The sequence below is a fragment of the Seriola aureovittata genome, chromosome 16 (assembly GCF_021018895.1).
Source record: "Seriola aureovittata isolate HTS-2021-v1 ecotype China chromosome 16, ASM2101889v1, whole genome shotgun sequence".
NCBI lineage: Eukaryota > Metazoa > Chordata > Actinopteri > Carangiformes > Carangidae > Seriola > Seriola aureovittata.
The window spans coordinates 10,446,654-10,464,903 of record NC_079379.1 but is presented as its reverse complement, the minus strand read 5'-3'; the positions used below and the strand labels follow the sequence as shown (position 1 = coordinate 10,464,903).

Here is an 18,250-nt window from a genome sequence, read left to right as displayed (position 1 = left end):
CGGACCCAACAAATATAGTAAAACAAGCCCACACACACACACACACACACACATCTACAACCATAAACTTCCTCAACCCAACCCGGTTTGTTCCAATCACCAACCTTGTTATTAGTGGTGTCCTGACTCCCTGCCCTTAAGTGCCAGGACATGTAAGGCAGCCACAGAGACACTGTCTCCAATTACTGTTGCATGTGTAGCCAAAGCAGAAGTAAATGTGCTGGAAGAAGTCCCTGTGAGTCTACCACCATAATACAGCAACTGATACTGAACCACAAAAATAATGACACACACACACACACACACACAGAAACAGACCCCCCCCACACACACACACACACACACACACAGGATAGGCTCTATGATAAATGTGTATTTCAATAACAATAATAATAATGAACTATTTATTCAGCACTTTTCTTAGTGTTTTACAAAAAGAAATTAGCCAAAAGAACATGTGCACAGAAAAGTAAAAACAATAAAAATGAATAAGATCAAATAAATAGCAATATAATAAGTATAAATAAAACATTATTTATATTTTTATAACTATTTCAAATAAGCATGATGTACTGTGACCGCAAAGGAAAGGCTTATTTTAGACACACATTCATATAGAGTCTATAAATACCACAGGGGACAGTGAGCTAATGCTGGCTGACTGCCAGGCTAATAAAAACTAGCTGAATAAGGAATATATAGCAGTAAGTTTGTGACAATTGAATGACCACTGATGGGGATCATATCTTACATATATTTTAGTCCTGTATTATAACTTAGGGCTGGTTGCATTTATGAATCTAAAAATTAAATTCTGTTTACAGTAGCTCTTATTTCACCTGAGCCCACAATATTTACGCTTCATTGAGTATTTTATATGGACATTCAGTCTCTTAATAAAGCATACCTTATAATCAGACAGCATTTTCACGAATACAAATCTACTGTTCTCCTGCTTCGTGGACAAACACTTTGATGCAACACAATCCCCAATTGGAGGATCCTTTCAATCCCTTCAACCAATCACAGAGAGGCAATGCTACCAAGCAGGAGAGAGTGGAAACAAAAGGTGACGATGTTAGCCACATGCTGAAAGGATACTTGATACGTGGATGATCTCAGGGCCTCTGGTGTCTTAGCCCCAACATGCCAGTCACCTCCAGTGACCACACTGAAGTTTCATTCTGATGGAAAGCACGTACTCTATGTCCATCGACTGCTCTCCCCGTTTCATTACTAGCGTACTACTCTGAATATGTCTTCAATGACATTCAGATTTCCACACATATATTACCATAATCATTCTCCTGTTAGAACCCTGAAGAACGTACAATGAAAGATACCATCTGTGATTGTGTTTGTGTGTGCACTTGTTAGCCTGTGTGTGTGTGTGCGTTCCACAGTTGCTCGTGGATTTGCATGATAATGAGCCGTGTTGTTCTCTGACAGTGCCTTGATGAGGAGCGGTAATAATTCTGCTGCAGAGAGGGAGAAGAGCAGCAAGAAATTAATCTCTCCAGTAACTGGAGTTCTTCCCCTCACAGCAGACAGAAGGAGAGTAAACCTGACTAAGGTTGACTAAAACTGGACTGGTTCCTGGTGGTCATTTGTGACAGAGAAACACTGGGAACTGTCTAGGGTTTCAGGTCTGATCAGCTCCAATCACACCAGGCCAGAAAACTATATTTTGGTCCATCAGTCAAACTGGCTAATTTCCCAGTCAGCAAGAATCACATGAACCAATGTTTACAAGCAGGGCACACAAAGCTGGTGTGAAACTATTCCTGCTTCATGAGTATCGTCTTATTCTTAAGCTTCTTAAAATACCACTACCACAAATCTGTTAATTTTACTGTATAAACACCTGTTTATGTGCAAACATCCTTTATCATGTAGTCTATGCATACTGTTGTCATGCCTGTTTAGTGAAGCATATGCACGTGTTTAAGTATGTTGTGCTCTCGAGCCCACGTTGCTTGGTACAATTTAAGAACGCATGATGCAACCTGTCACATAGCTTTGTCCAAAATAAACCCACAGTCTGTCAGCCCAGTCTGTCACCCCCCGAGTCCCCAGGCCAGGGAGGAGATCGGCCATTATGCCCACAAAGCACAGCTGTGGTTGGGCCACAAGAGCAGTGCCAGTAGGGAGGGCTATGATGGCAGAAGAATTGCCAGCTGAGTAAGAAAAGCTGCCATATAGTGACATCAATGGAGGGCTGTTGACAGAAGGCAGATGTGTCTCTGGCTGCATCTTCTACACAGACTGTATGTGCCTAGCTGTGTGTTCTTCCATGTGAGGATCCAGGGAGATCGTGGTTCACTAGGGACGATCATTATGATTCTATAATCCTTGCTTTAAATATGCCATAAAACCTGTCTGACACTATTGAATGATAAACAACGCTGCAGGTCAAATTATCTAAGTAGATCTTGATCAATAGAACAGTAACTAGACTTTACAATGAATACCACACAGCGATAAAGATACAAAGATAGATGAAAAGAAATTTTCGTGAACTTAATCGTAACCATGGTATAAGATTAATCCAGAAAACCCTGACATGCCAGGAAATTGTGTGCTTACGCTTTAGTACACAGAAACATTACTCATCAGACATGCCACGTTCTGCCCAACCACTGACAAAACAGATGTCTAGCACAGTGTGGAATTCTGATCACATGCCTCCCCAGAGTCACCAGGGAATACAATGTCACCTCTAACGTGAGTTTAGAAGAACTGAAAGCTGCTGGAGGATACTATAAACCCTGCCTGGCCATGCTCAAAACAGTTTAGAAGGGAAAAATGTGAGTAGAGTGGGTTCCAAATGACTATCGAAGAGAGGTAGGCTACACCAGCAGGCAACCTGCTAAGTGCCAACACCATCAAACCACAACAAGTGACTCTTTATCAAGTCTCATCTTTCTATTCTCCAGTTCTGCCCCTTCATTTTCTATTCAACAAACTATTGAATTATGAGATTTTTACAATCACCCTAACATAGTTGCTCTCAACCAGATCAGCAATCAACTACCAATATGATGATGATACCAAGTAGGCCAAAATAACCCCAGTTTCTCTTAGCTACATAGTTATACTGCATCAACAGTCTATCTTTTGAGTATGAAACACTCACCACAGATGTGAAATGTTGCTGTAAACATAACATAATTACTTATAGTTTGCACAGTGAGCAGAAGCAGTCGTCAGCTTGGATTTATGGCAGTTACAATAGACCAGTTTAACACAGCAGTGTCAAGACATCCAGATTAATTTCTCAAACAACTCCTGCACTATGCTGCAAGGCTCGTTTACATCATCGAGTATATACTATAATGTCTATATCACTAGGGTTTCACCACCAAAACAAACACTGACAAATTGCCAAAATGAACTGTGAGACTCGGCGATAAAAATATATCTATATATAATGTATCAGCAATCTTAGTTCAATATTTCTTGCAGCTGGCTAATACTGGTGACAAAGCAGCATTTCTATAAGCACTAGTTCAAGAGAAAGCCTTCCACAATAATTAATACTGCTGCTAATAAAAATAGACAGACTTATATGATTTTTAGATTTTATAAAAGTGAACACATCATGAACATATCAATTAGAAAAAAACAAATACAAACTGTTTCTAGGCTGTATCGACGAGGGATAAAAGGCAAGTTCAATAATTACTGTAAGTGTGTCTGCATATGAGAATTTTCTCTGGCTTTTTACAGCAGCTTAGGTGGTAAAATCACAATTGTGTGGGGTTTTATGCAGCGGTGGGGATTTACAGTTCACATGAACTTTTAAGTAAGAGTAAACACAAGGCTTACCATGTGTCCATTTTCTAATCTAGTGTGTTCACACAGGAAAACACTGTGTGAATTCTCCACTGAACTTTATATATAAGGATTTCCCAACTATAACATGAAGATTGTGATATGAGGCAAGTTAGATAGTCTTGTTGGAAAATTCTGTTCATGTATGTATCCTGAGCTGTCATCAAGATATGAAGATGACATTTTCAAGTGATGGATGAAAATATACTTTAACCTTACTTTATACCTTAACTGTGTCTAAATCTTTGGAGACCTGACCAGTTTGTGTCCTCTGAAACAAAAGTTGCCACATGACGCACACTTTACACACAGGATATGAAACCTACTAAAGCTGGAATTTTGCTTGGCTGAAGATAGCAGTAAACATCCTCAGTAGGGAACATAACATCAACACATAGTTCAACTTCTATTGCATTTGTTAAGGCATGTGTTTGTGGTCCTGGATATGATTACAATATTGTTATGTTTACAATACCTGTTGGTAAAGGGTGTCCACCATTTGCCTTTTCACAAATTCAAGTAATTTGCTTGTTTGGAAAATATTTTTCATACACTGCTGTACTTGGTTTCAAAAGTCATGTATTACATTTTGGATACATTAAGTAAATTTATTATTCACTGACAAGATGTGTGTTACCCTCACTTCTGTATGTTTGTGTGGGAGTGATTTAGCCACACAGCAGCCAAACATCTCTTCAGCCAACCAGACAGTGAATGAAACAGCCAGCCACCCAACATGCCAACAGGCCCGGTTCTCTCTAATCTCAGCTCCTTGCCAGCCTCGCTTTACTGGGACCTGGTCCAATCGATAGAGACTGACGTAAGAGAGGTGTTACATAGTGAGAGACCTGTCCCTTGAGATTACTGAATATCTCACTGTCTCACACTGCCAAATGCGCAATTACAAACACACTACAGATGAGAATATTGACATATATTTACTGCCAATTAATGTTAAATTATGTAACCAATTAAATTATGTCTGAAAACAGAAAGATATAGGGAACAGACTACTAAGAGATTATCGATGACTGCTAACCAAGTGATGTACATTATACTGCATATGTATATGCAGTATATATAATTTAGTCTTTTCAGAAAGATAGCAACATCCATTGATAATTAGTAAGTGCTAGGTAACTAATGTAAACACAGAGTTAATCATTATATAATTTGATCAGCCACTTATATTTCGCTGACTTTGCTAACCATTCAATTATTTACTGCCCTGGAGCCTCACCATGTTTGAACAAAGCACTAAAAAGGCAGTCAGAAGCCTGTGTTCTGTATCTAACGTCTCCTCAGTGAATAGTTAGATCTTCTAGTTTAAACAACCGGGAAGATATTTCTGAAACACTGAAAAACAATCAATCATAGTCTCCACTGAATGTAATCAACACTCCCAAACACGCACAGACTTTGCAGGCATACACTCATTAACAGGAAGATGGAAACCATGCCCCCTCTCTGCCTCACAAATATTTTCCTCTTTCTACATATGAATACCTGATTTTAATAGTCTGTGCTTCCTCGTTGCTCCCACTGTGGGCATACTCATTTTTATGCTTTGTGCTTTTGATTAGACTGAATGGAAAGAAGCATTTCATTTAATTTCACTTTAGTCAATAAACACCATCTCTATTGACAGCATGCATCTTGTTTGGATTCATCTACCTTAGCAGACTCATTTTTCACCCTCCTCATCTCTCTCCTCTCTTCCTTCCTGTTCTCCTTGTCCCGCTCCTTCAAGCAGCCATAACTGTCTCAGTCGGTTTCCTCTCATTCCTGCTCCTTGAGGCGATTCAAGAGTAGAGAGGAAATGTTTCCATTTTAAGAGGCATGTCCAATCAGGCAACAGCTTGTCACTCTTTCTTTCACCGTATCCCCCTCATCCTCAAACCTCTGCTGTTTTTCCTTTTGGTCAGATGTACTTACCACCTGCCCCATTCATTAGCACAGACCACTACTCTACTCTACCGTAAATGAAGACAAGAGGACAAACCAATATATACATAAACACACCAATAACATAGCAGACACAGAGCCACTAGATCCAATTCAAGTGCACACCACGACAGTTAGGAACACATTAAGACACACACACACACACAGGACCAGACGTACCGTAAGCACATGCTCCCCTTCGCTCTGTTCATCCATTTAGACTAAAACATCCGCAATGCATAGGCAGCAGGGACCTTCTTCTTTCTGACTGCTATCTGTTTTACAATGTGTGTGTGAGCTAACCGCTAACAGAAATGCTGTCGCACTCGTCTATTACCTCTTCTTCCGCTCATCTCTTTATACAGAGAGAGCAGGAGAGAGAGGGAGCGAGCTGCTTCAGAATGCACAGTGCTCTGCTCTACCCTGTCAGCCCGCTCTTTGCTCAGCAGCCAATCCCACCATGCCACCATGAATATTTTATTCGCCCAGCCAAGAGCTTAAAAACACACACATACATAAACACCACACAGAGGACATACACACACATTTGGAGGGCACAGAAGTACTCACCCGCTGAGGTATTCAGGTCACAAATGAAGAGCCACCCCCAACACAGATAAATAGAAACAAGCACACATGTGGGCTCGGCATTCCTCAGAGGGTGCAATGAATTGAAAAAGGACAGATAGCTGTGTATTTATTAAGATTCCAATTTCCTGTGTGCCTTTGACATTCACAGTTCTTGTCATAGCCTCAAGGTTGGACATGTCTTTCAACACCCTGTAATTTTTACTAAGAACTATTGGTCATTTGTTTCCTTTACACAACAAGAACGGTTTCCATGAGTACAGCAAACAGAACATAGTCCTGAAACCTAAGAGGTAAATAAAGAGTCTATTTATTAATTCAAAGAAATATTGTGGACCCCAGCTCTGTCCAAAGATAACCTGTAACGTAACATACGTAACAGCACCAGACTGCTCCAAATAGACCAACCACAAAATATAAAGGCAAAGGTCAAACCAAACCTAAATTAAAGTACCCATCGTAATGAGGAATATAAAATGTGCATTAATTTAAATAGAAAGAGTGACATTTAAGGTGAAACTTACTGATCTTAGATATTTTGTGAGATCTTAGATCTTTTGCAAACTGATCAAAAAGCAAGACCATATGTACTACAATCATGCAGCAAAACTATACTTAGTTATACTAGAAAACTGACATTCAGCAAGCAAGGATTTGCACAACAATTTGAAGCTTTAACTTTATACTGGGGCAGCAACTAACAATTATTTTGATCAATTTATCCAACATTAATCTTCTAGATTAATCACTTAAATGTATTCAATTCAACTCAAGAAATTTTATTAGTCCCTGGGGACAAATAGTAAAATGCCAAGAAATAATAAAAAAGGCCCATCACAAGTTCTCAAAGCCCATGTTGATTTCTTGAAATTGCTTTAAACAGTCAAATCACCCAAAATATTCAGTTAATTTTAAAGTAAGGCAAGAGAGAAAAGCTGGAACTATCAAAAGTTTGGCTTTTTTCCCCCTGAATTAATCACTTAAATGAATAATTACCAAAATAATTAGATTTTCTGTCAGATGACATGTTAGCTAATCTAATAATTGTTTCAACTCTTCTATATACAACTTTTTACAGTAGTGTGCATTGGTATAATCATATAATTAGATTGCAGCAAGAGCAGCCTAAGATCCGTATCTTCATGGCCAGCACACGGTACAAGCTGTTCCTTAAGTCAAATGCCCTGGTGCTGTATACAAACAGCTAGTTCAGTGGATGTAATGTGTCAAGAGAAGAAGAAAAAAGCAAAGCCATGTAATATTGTTACTGGAAAACTCAACGCAGTCTGTGGAAAATTAGAATCAAATACAAATTCTGCCAGTGGCAAACATTTTATTAAAAATGTATCTTTATCTTCATGGGTCCTTGCGGTTGGCTACTATCTGCCTATATTAAAAAATGTAAAGCAGAGTAAAGCAATTTAAATGACAATGGAATTGCTCTGCACTATGAGATATAACCCTTTGATGGTTTTCTATGACATTTGGTATTAGAATCCTATAGTATTTTGTTGATCTGTTGTAGTTAGTAGCTGGCGGTGGAATTTGAACAGTTTCTGTTTTTTGATTAACTTATTAATCATTTAGTCTATCAAACACCAAAAAAAACAAAAGCAAAAAACAGTTTAATCAATTATCAAAATTGTTGTCTCAGATCCATTTTTTTTCTTTAATGAAGCTTAGCAAAAGTTCAGTCAGGAAGACTATCTTCTCACACATGCCCTCTAAGTCACAAGCACGTTTCCCGCTATCTCTAAGCCCCACCCGGTCAGTCTCATCTTCATATAATCAAAACCTGACGCAGTGGCTTTTAGCCAATCACTCGTAAGCATCGCAATGAATTTGTGACCCACCTCCACCCGTTCATGACATCAACCATGGATGCTTGACTATCTCAAATCAAACCATCCGATCAGAAGTTTCCCACTTATGAGGATAATCCCATTCTCAAGTTCCATTCCTCGTCACCACCACCACTTGTTTCTTGGCTCTGGGGGAAGTTTCCTCTATTACGAAGCACCTTACTCCTATGGGTCATTCCCCATGGTGATATACTTCTTGCCTGGAGTCTAAGCGCCAAAGTCTATTCCTTCTGTTCACCATAAATTCCATTTTACTTCAAATTTCTCATACTCTTATGTTCCTCTTATTAGTCTCTCCTGATTGAAATAAATTAATCAACAAACTGTTTCAGCTCTAAACTAAACAACAGTGTTCAAGAGAGTAAGGCCAGGTTATGCTAAAACATATCTGGTTTGCACAACGTGTCAATCAACCACAATTGAAACCAAAAGTGTTCATAGCTGCTCTGACCGGTCACACTCTAAGGCATGGTGAATGTTACATTTTCAGACAGTCTCTCTTAGAAGTCATTCATTGTGTGTTCAGATGTGAAAAGTGACAGAATAGCTGTGTAAAGAATAACTGACTAAAACTTTTATTCAAATGCTGCTTCTCATAAGATAAGGCAGACAGATTTTCTTTGACATAGGGTTGCATTCACACCATTTGCTCCAGTGTTTACTGTGTTCCTCAGACAGAGCCTTGGGGAACTTCTTTTCAATGTCTCAGATCCATTATCCATCCCAGTTTACATCACCACCCCCCACAAAACCAAGCTCCCATTTTATGCAACCATCAAGACAACACTTAGCAGTGTAATGGGGTTAATAAGTTTTTTTCTTAAGTTCTCCTGTAATTGAATGGGCTTTCAGGTTCTCTCTGTAGAAATGGTAGACAAAGCAGAATACTATTTAGAATAGTACAATCCTGGGTCCTTTGATCTGTGCTTCTGTCTTTTAATTTCATAAAATTATCTCCAATGGCATTGTTTTGTACATACACAAGCTTCAGAAAGAGTTTGAGTCACAGTAAAGGGCTCAAATCAAAGCCCTCCCAGTAATTATCTGGTGGTTATAAAAGTAGGCTTGTGATCAAATGTTGCTGTTTTGAATCTTGTGACTAGCTGGAGAAAAAGTGGGTGGCTAAAGGAAATGAACACTGTGCCCTACCTCCACAGCAACTGCTGATGGGCAACACAATAAAGGCAAGTCTGTTACCTCCAGTGGAAAGCTGTAGCTTTACAGGGCAGCTCCCAATTATAAATGTATTGAAATATGTGAATGTGAGGCACAGAGAATTTAGAAATGATTGGCAAATGTATTGCCTTCCTGTGGATAAGCTAAAATATCTCAAACAGAAATACAGCTTTATCTTTGAGTCAAAAACAAACTACAGGACAATTCATATTTTATGTAGTGAGCCTAATCACTGCCTGCAAAAAGCACTTAAAAGTTTGTGGCCTGTTGTACTGTTTAATCACATCCAACTTTCTTTAAGTACAACACATTCTACAGAAGACTGGGTAGAATATTAACAAACAGGCTTGCTGTCTATGTATTAGCTTATGGCTGGGTACTCTAGGAATTAATTATTTCTTTTATCATATTATCATATTATCATAATAGCATTGCTGAACAGAACAGAGCACCATCAGACTGGCACAGATGTTCATTCTGTGTAATTACCCATTCATAGCAATGCTGTACAGTGATTTAACTTTATAAAACACTCACTAACCCTGGCAATAAGTGCTGAGCCAATAATAGACCAGGTCAGAGAGCCCACACTGGGTGGACTAAAACCCTCTTTCAGTAGTGGGACCGCAGGACGCATAAATGCCTTTCCTCCTGGCGAGCTGGCAAACACCTGCCGTAAAATTCAATGAAAGCTTATACTGTAGAACCAGACAGTGTCAATGGCAGAAAGTTAGGCAAACTATGACACATGGACCAAATGCAAAGACAGGGAATCCTTTAACGAAAAGCTGGTGATTCATGTTAAGTCATTACAGTGAGTCATGGTCTGTGAGAGTTCTGAATGTGATTATTACTTGACAACTTTTAGTTGCCATTTTTGAATAAAATATAACCTCAAGACATGCAAGCCCCTGGTATAGCACTTTTTGTTATGTGGGCTAAGTTAGACAAATTCACTAAACTTGGCTCTACTAGACAATAATGCATTTAAGCTAAATGCATTATTTTTTTTGTAGATCCCCACCCTTTCCACAGCCAACCCATCTTTCCAGTAAGTTAGAAACCGGACACATTAGATTATGGTACCAGTACTCTCTGGCCACAAAGCACTCATCATACGGGTTAAATATGCAAAACATAGCCACAAAAAAATACTCATTACAATTATTCTGTTACAAAATTGTATTAAACTTATCTCTAACAATCAGACTAACACAGGTCACTTAAACATAAAGTCAAAGCCCTGTAAGTAGCCCTCTATAAATACTTCAAACACAGCCTGAGATGATCATCTGTGGCCTAAAAGCATCAGAACAACCATTCAATTACATCACATGAAATTAGTTCACTCTTGGTATGACTCTAAAACTTGGTTTTAAATGAACAGCAATGATTCACTTTCCTAGCAACAGCGCTGGTCAACCAGCAAGCCTGAAAATAACAAGAGTTCCCTGTTGTAACCACATTCACGTTTTTTAAACATGCACAAACTAGCTGAATGTCCGACTCAAAGCTGAACAATGCTATGTTCTTTGGAATGTGTATTTTGATGGGTGAACATATAATAAGCCTTTATTAGGGTATGAGATTTAATTAGGCATCAAGCAGTTGGATTACTGCCTGGAGGGTCCTGTGTCACAGTTCACACATTGACTTCCATGCCTAGGGATGAAATGGGCAGCTACCCAACAACTCCTTTTCACTAAACAGCGGGGGGGTCAAGTTTCCCCAGATGCATGCACATGTTCATACATGCACACACATGCATACCTAGGTACACACACACACACACACACACACACACACACACACACACACACACACACACACACACACACACACACACACACACACACACACACACAAACCTAGTAGTGGACAGCCTTATAACAGCATTGATGTCAGAAAGTCAGCGTGCATTTTAAACTTGACTCTGCCACCAGTTTCTTTTTTGGGCTTGCTAACACTGATGAGTGTGTGATGCTCATCTTCCCATCTGTGAATGTAAAGTTACACCCAACAGACAGGATGTGGGTCTCCACTGTCAGCCACAACTCAGTTAAAACATCACATAGACCAGAGTCTGGTAGATGTAACCTACTGTAACTCATGTCTCAGATACTCTGAAAAATAAAATTTCTCTTTCAGTTCCATGTGCATCATTCCTGTCAAGCCGCACAAGCTTTCACAGTATAATTAGCAGCATTTCCTGACTTGGAAATGTCATACATGAAAGCAGACCTATTTTGGGCACATTTGACATGCAAATAAGCCTTTTATTTCAGTAAATGTACCAGCAGCTCTTATCAACTGCGTAGTTGGAACACGACGGTTGAACTTGCAGATAAAAATGCTATAAATCTATGTAACGCTACTATTAGTCAGTTACAGGCATTAGAAACAATTGCCAGACCTACTCAGGCAACTCCAAAGACTTTTCTATCTACTCATGTGTACGTTTTAGTTCATTAAAGTAAGTGGACACACAGTTGACCAGTCTAGCCAGCTAACGGGACATCTTTTAATCTCACCACGGTTAAGAACGGTTAAGAACGGTTGCAACTTCACTGTAAGGTCTTGACTGCTCGTGCCTGGCTAATTCATTGTCACTTGCTTTCTGAAAAAAAAATGACGGTGACTTAACTAACCAAGTGAAAACTGAGAAACAATTTCCCTACTAAATGTATCTTTGAATGAACGTTTTCGCTGACTTTAACAAGAGATCCCCAACACAACTTGTACCCATGCCACGTGTCAGAAGTAGAAAGCCGGCTAACAATAGCAGCCGCCGGATGGTGCCTCACTGGATCTGAGTCCCAAGCATCCCTAGTACTTCTACGGCTGCTTGCCAAACAAGGGGCAAACACGGACAAAGAGCCACACACAAATAATGGTGGGCTAGCGGTTAACTGTGTCGGGCGGGGACTTACTGTTCTCAGAAGGGGTCTCATTTGTTCCGAAGGTTCGTCCATTTCACCTGCCGCCGAGTTTCTGTCCACCGTTAGCTCTTTCTTTGCCGGTTGACGTGTGTATGAGACCGAGCCGGGTGACACTTGTCAGAACTGTGTGGACTGACTGTGCTTTCCCTAACGACGCGGTGAGGACACGCCCATAAAATGACTGACAGTGATTGATTGCCAATACGCTTTCAATACCCGGCATTCTTAGCCAATCAAATCTAAGAACGTAACGATAAGGGCGGGATATATGCGTTTGTCGCCTCAAAGTCTTAAGCGGGCTTTTCGTGTTAAGAGTGTTGTTTTAACCTCTGTGACCCTGCTGGGACGATTTGGGCTTCCATTACTTCAAATGTAAGTTTGGCATACGAGAACTGTTGAAATACGCAACATTTTATTTAACTCAAGTCTAGATCCCCAAATTGTATGCCATAATAAACTAGCGAGATATGTAAATGACCCATGCCAAACATAATATCTTATTTTATCTTGGTTGGAATTTTATAGTAGGCTACAATATAAAATACAATATATACAATAAGCGTGAATAAAGACGAAGAACTAGCAGATACAGAATACAATTTGCTTCTAGATCAAATATTTTACTTTTAACTTTAAAGCAACCATTTGATGAGATTTGTTTACAATATTAATAGAGCAGTTGCACTTGCATTCTCATTTGTGACAGTTGAGAAAGCCTACCTGTATTTTATATTGTCCAAAATGACTGTTTGGGTCTTTGAGGTGAAATTAAGATTAGAGAAACAGTTTAAGGTAACAGCCTATTTTATGAAGATGTTTAGTTGTGACCTGTAATTAACTTCTAAATATAATGAAATCACGTTAAATCAGTTAGATGACGGGAAAGAATGTAATGAGAATGTAGTATGCTTATGGCTAACCCTTCACACACTATAGATTTTTAAATTTTATATAAACTAACTCGGATGCTCTCAGAATTCAAAGTTCCTACATTTTACCCTTTTCCAGTGTTGTTCCAGTCATGATATTCATAAGAGGATACATTTGTGGTTTTAATTAGCAAAAACCATCTCAATATAGCTTTACATCTCCTCACGCACGCTTCTTTCTAGAGCTCTAGCAAGAACAGGGCATTTTGTGTCAGTCTCTGAGTCTCTCTAATGATTGGCTGACTGTTTTCTGAGTTATGCAGGGCCAGGCCAACCACAGGTAAGGGATTGTAGCCCACCACTTTAGTTTGGGCAATTGCAAGTGATGATGCTCACTCAGCGCTGAAATTAGCCAAACAGACACACAGTCACACAGTCACATTTGGAATAAAATGATCTGGTATTTCACAAAAAAAAAAAAAACTTTAGCCAGGTCTCTAATATTACTATACTTGGGAAGGCTGTGCACTGATATATTGGCTTCTTGACACTCAATGATTGTGCAGCATTTCCCTCCATTTCTTTTCTACCTTGTAGCTTGCTAGCTTGTACATATGGCATAATAAGTGCTTGGTGTTGTGTTGTTAATAAAGTTAGAACAAAAAAAAAAGGTTAAATGGTGGGTCATGTTGGGGTGGTGACTGTATAGTTGTGACCAGTGGCAGAGAGCACATCAGGAGCACCGGGACACTTCCTGGTGGCCTGGGTCATTTTGCCCTGCCGTGAATATTCAACTTGTTCAGCGATAATATAGCAAGCAATGAGTTGATGGACCTCAGGCACGACTTTCACATCTGGGGGACATCGCTTATCTCACCTGTGCATGAAGGCTACCTTGCTAAACTGCTGCGGCTCACACGCATATGTGTGGCCATACTGCAAGCCTTGCCTCTGCAGCACTGCTACTGCCAGCTCTGTCTTTAAACATTGCTGCCTTTGATAAGGGCCATCAATAATAGAATGTGTCATTTCATTATTATGGAATTATCTGAAAAGTGAAGAGTTGTAACCAAGAAGTAGTCACCTTAATTTTCTTTACCCTAGTTCAGAGCAAGAACTAGAGAGAGAGAGACAGAGAGAGAGAGAGAGAAACCATACATGAAAACTACTACCCTTCACCTAATGTCTTTCAACTTGCTGCCATAATATAATTATAGCCTGCACTGCCTTCCTGCTGTGACTACATAATACACACGTAGCCTCTATTTCCTCCTTTAATAACATGCATTTGCTAAAATGTTTAAAAAATAATATTTGTATTTGAACATAATTTTTATATTTGTTGGTCAGTCCCAAATGCTTTGTTTTTGTAATCTGGGTAACTTTCCTCTTAGACGAACATAGTGACCAAATTTCTAAATAGTCTGGTAGCCCATTACATCAACAAACAAGGATAGCCTGTAAAATTAGCGGTCTGGTGGTTTGTGAGAACAGAGTGGCCTGGAATGGACTCAAATTCTCAGCTTGAATTATTGTTTCCGCCTCTGGTTGGGACACCACAAAATTACAGAAGTACTGACGGCTCGTTTTAAGGAACAGATTCTGAATACAGGCTGTGTGCATTTCTCCATGGATCGAACGTTTTGGTATTTTCACAGTATTTATATAGCATCTAGACCTGTTTATAATCAAAAACACACAGGAAGCTCAATTTCTACAATGTGGGACCTTTAAAAAAAGTTAGGCAAAAAAGACTGAAAGCTAAACAATTGTCTTGCAGTACAATTGTCACTGCCTTTTCATCTGTGATATTATGTTGCTTTAGAAGCTGGATCCACATCAAAGTAATGCACAGTATTTGCACAAACACCTACAAGCCATCCTGCAAACTCTTGACACAGGCTTATCATCCAACTTCTATGAAAATATCTTTTCTTATCATGTATTAGAAATTGATGCAACAACTAACTGTGTAATGATAAATTTTCACCAGCAGATGGCAATGTTGTATCAACCAATTCTCTCTGGCAATTTAAGATAGCGGTTGGCTGTGAGAAATGAACATACTATATCAACCTCACTCTTTAGAGGAAATAGTTTCAGTTCTCTTTTATTTCTGATCATTTAGGCGACTTAGTTATTAAAATGACATCACCTGTAATAGATCTGACGACTATTTAAACCATTAAAAAAAACACGGAAAACAAACAAAGCTTTAGATGAAAAAATGCATTTTGCACTTTGGTGTTAAATATGGTTGGTACTGGTACATGATGAAATAATCTTGGTCTTTGCAATTACCTTCAATGACCCAGCCCAAGAAATCATTTTAGGATAACTTTTCTTCCATTAGTATGGAATTTAATACAGACTCTGAAAAATCGAAAGCTTACTTCTGCCATAATAATAGAGAACACCCTCAGTCATGTGAATAAATGCAAAATCACATTGTGATCCTGTCATAAACTTGACTCTAGAAGGATACAATACAGTTAGAATAGAAATCAGAAATCGGTGCAAAAACCAAAAGTAGTCTGTTCTTTCTCAGAAGAGTTCATGGGTGTCTTCCTTTAAATAGAGCCCGTTCCTCACCCGCCCAGCAACCTCCGGCATAATCACGCGGCAGCTCAGAAATAGAGCTGCGAGGTGGGAGATCAAACTATCACCTCTTAATTGTACCCTGAGTCTTAAAGATGCTGAGAGCCCATTAGCGCACAAAGAAGTGTGCTGTGTACCGCTCCTAAAACATGCATCTGCACAATGCAGTTGGGAGATGAGTCAGAAGTTACACAAGTGGAAGAAGCACCACACTGGCATCCACCTGTGCTGGGACTCACATAAAGACATGCAGACTGCAAGGTGTGTTGATGATGAGAAAGAAAGTTTTCTCTTTCAAAGCTTTAGAAAAGGGAAAAAGTGGAAGAGTGCAACTGTACTGAACTTACTGTAGTGGAAGAATTGCAACCCTTGTCTCTTAATTTCAAATGTAATATCCAGTAAAAAAACAAGGTGATGTGAAGCAGATATTTTTAATTTTGCTGTGAGCAGCAAGAGGCGACAGATTGGAGAGTTTAACGTGAGGCACAAGCCACCAAATGAATATTGACTGTGTCATGTTTTGTCCCAGAAGGTGTAGAAGTTAAGAGTTCCCTTTCCCCAGAAGATTTAGTGGATGTTGTTTGTTCTCCAGTGGTGAGGCCTTCTGAGGGTGCCAGGAGAGAAGGAAGAGAATGTGAAATTCCCAAATCTGTTGGAGCGCTCCCTCAAAGTGCCAATGCATTGATTTTGACCACAGATCTTTTCCACCCGGCTGCCTCTGCATGCCCTACCCCAAACATTGCTCTCAAGACCACGGTCCTGCGGGAGCCTTAGTGCCCCTGAATCCTGTTTAACTCCTCCGGGACAATCCGAGGAGGAGGGGGGAGTAGAGGCCAGTGACCAGCATGGTGTACCCAAATCGACACAGGGATGGGTAGAGAGTGGGAGGGGAAGGTTGTGGAGATGGTAAATGGTGGCGGTGGTCAGAGGGGGAAAGTGGGAAGGGGGGAAAAACAAGGGGGGTCCGGCCTGTTGAGGTACATCCCACTGCCCTCCAGAGGGAACACAGGGGTTTGAAATCAATGTGCTGTTAAGTGCAGCTTAGCCGCGGGATACTCTCTCCAACATTATCCATGCGCCAGTGAGTCAGGGTCCTGCCTGCGCGCTGCATACACCGTCTGAAGGCACCAACACAAGGCCCTTCCGCGCCTCCGGTTCCTCTCACCTCTGTGCTCTCTGCCAACACTCAACGCCCTTCTCCAAACAGTTGTGGCCCCGCTAACTTGAGACTCATCTCACGCCAGGGTCTTACTCCAACAGACCTGCGAGCATTACACCCGTACTGTAGTCGGCCCACCCCCCGATTCACTGCTGACGAACCAGTTCCAAAGGAGGCGGTGAGACTAAATAAAGCACTGCGTTGTGTACATCAACACCTGGGGCGAGCTAAAAGCAGAGCCTTTGTCAGCACCATTAGGACTGTCAATGCCCATGACTTTCACTTAATAATACAAGGAACATATGCTCATGATACATAAAACAGAATACCACATGGCTTGCACTGGTGCCAGGAAGTATCTATGTATTATTGTTTTGCGCTAGGTGGTACAACACAATGTAGTACACTGGACCTGGTTCCTGGTTTTGGTGTGGGCCTAGGTGTTCATGCAGTCATCAGAAAGAAATCTTTGTGCATAATTTCTGGTGAGAATATAAAGACCTATAAAGGATCTGGCTAATGACATTCACTTCAAGATGTCTAAATCGAAATCCTTAGAATAAAAGCGATTAACAAGATCGCGAGTGAAGGCATCACAAAACATCAGAGTGGTTTTATGAGCCTCAAACTATTCCTGAGGAAGGGTTTTACTGTAACTCTAACTGGCTTGAAAATCCTTTAACAGAGGTGACATTTATCAACACATCAAAAGGGGAAATATAGTGTGAAGAGGAAACATAATCACCAGTGTCCCAGTCTTGCCTGTCTGTAGGTTAAGGGATGTCTAAAAAATCTTGACCCAGACACACGTCTGCCTGTGGCTGCATTTAGTCAGTGAGAGCAGTAATAGTGTGTGACTGAAGGTGAGGAAACAGCCTCAGGCCTTCATCTGTGTTTAGATGTCAGCCCTCCTTGGGTACAATGTCTCCGTAGCCTGCTTGGCCTTTCTTACATGAGCTCTCAACATGGTCACCATTGGATGGCCTGAGGGAAGGGCACAGACATGCAACTGTTCACACACACGAAACAAGAAGGAGAAAGAGAGCAGTAAAGTTTTACTAATACACTATGAACTGTATAAACCACTGGTCGGTCCTCCTAGGCCTTGTGATACAGACACTACAAGAGAACTCCTTCTGTTACTGAGATTGTAGCTTACAGTGTTAACAGCAACAGTGGAGCACAGTACAGTTCTTCAGGTCTTATCCCAGTGCGCATATCTCCTTTAAATCAACATGGTCTGAATTTGTGGAAGCATGCTGTAGAGGTGTCTATTGATTA

At 40.2% G+C, this 18,250-nt stretch overlaps 1 protein-coding gene across 11 annotated transcripts in view; it reads right to left on the bottom strand.

The window, feature by feature from the left end:
* Nucleotides 1–12,480, bottom strand: part of LOC130183524 (sodium bicarbonate cotransporter 3-like) — a 41,159-nt gene extending 28,679 nt beyond the window's left edge. For 9 of the 11 annotated variants that reach the window (XM_056399057.1, XM_056399065.1, XM_056399055.1 and 6 more), the window contains exon 1: nt 12,335–12,480. In XM_056399057.1, coding sequence (XP_056255032.1) covers nt 12,335–12,376 — 42 coding nt within the window. In that variant the 5' untranslated portion in view covers nt 12,377–12,480. Of the gene's footprint in view, nt 1–5,508; nt 5,626–5,958; nt 6,159–12,334 lie in introns of those variants that run through there. The other 2 variants (XM_056399058.1, XM_056399056.1) reach the window with 2 other exon arrangements.
* Nucleotides 12,481–18,250: the final 5,770 nt, after the last annotated feature.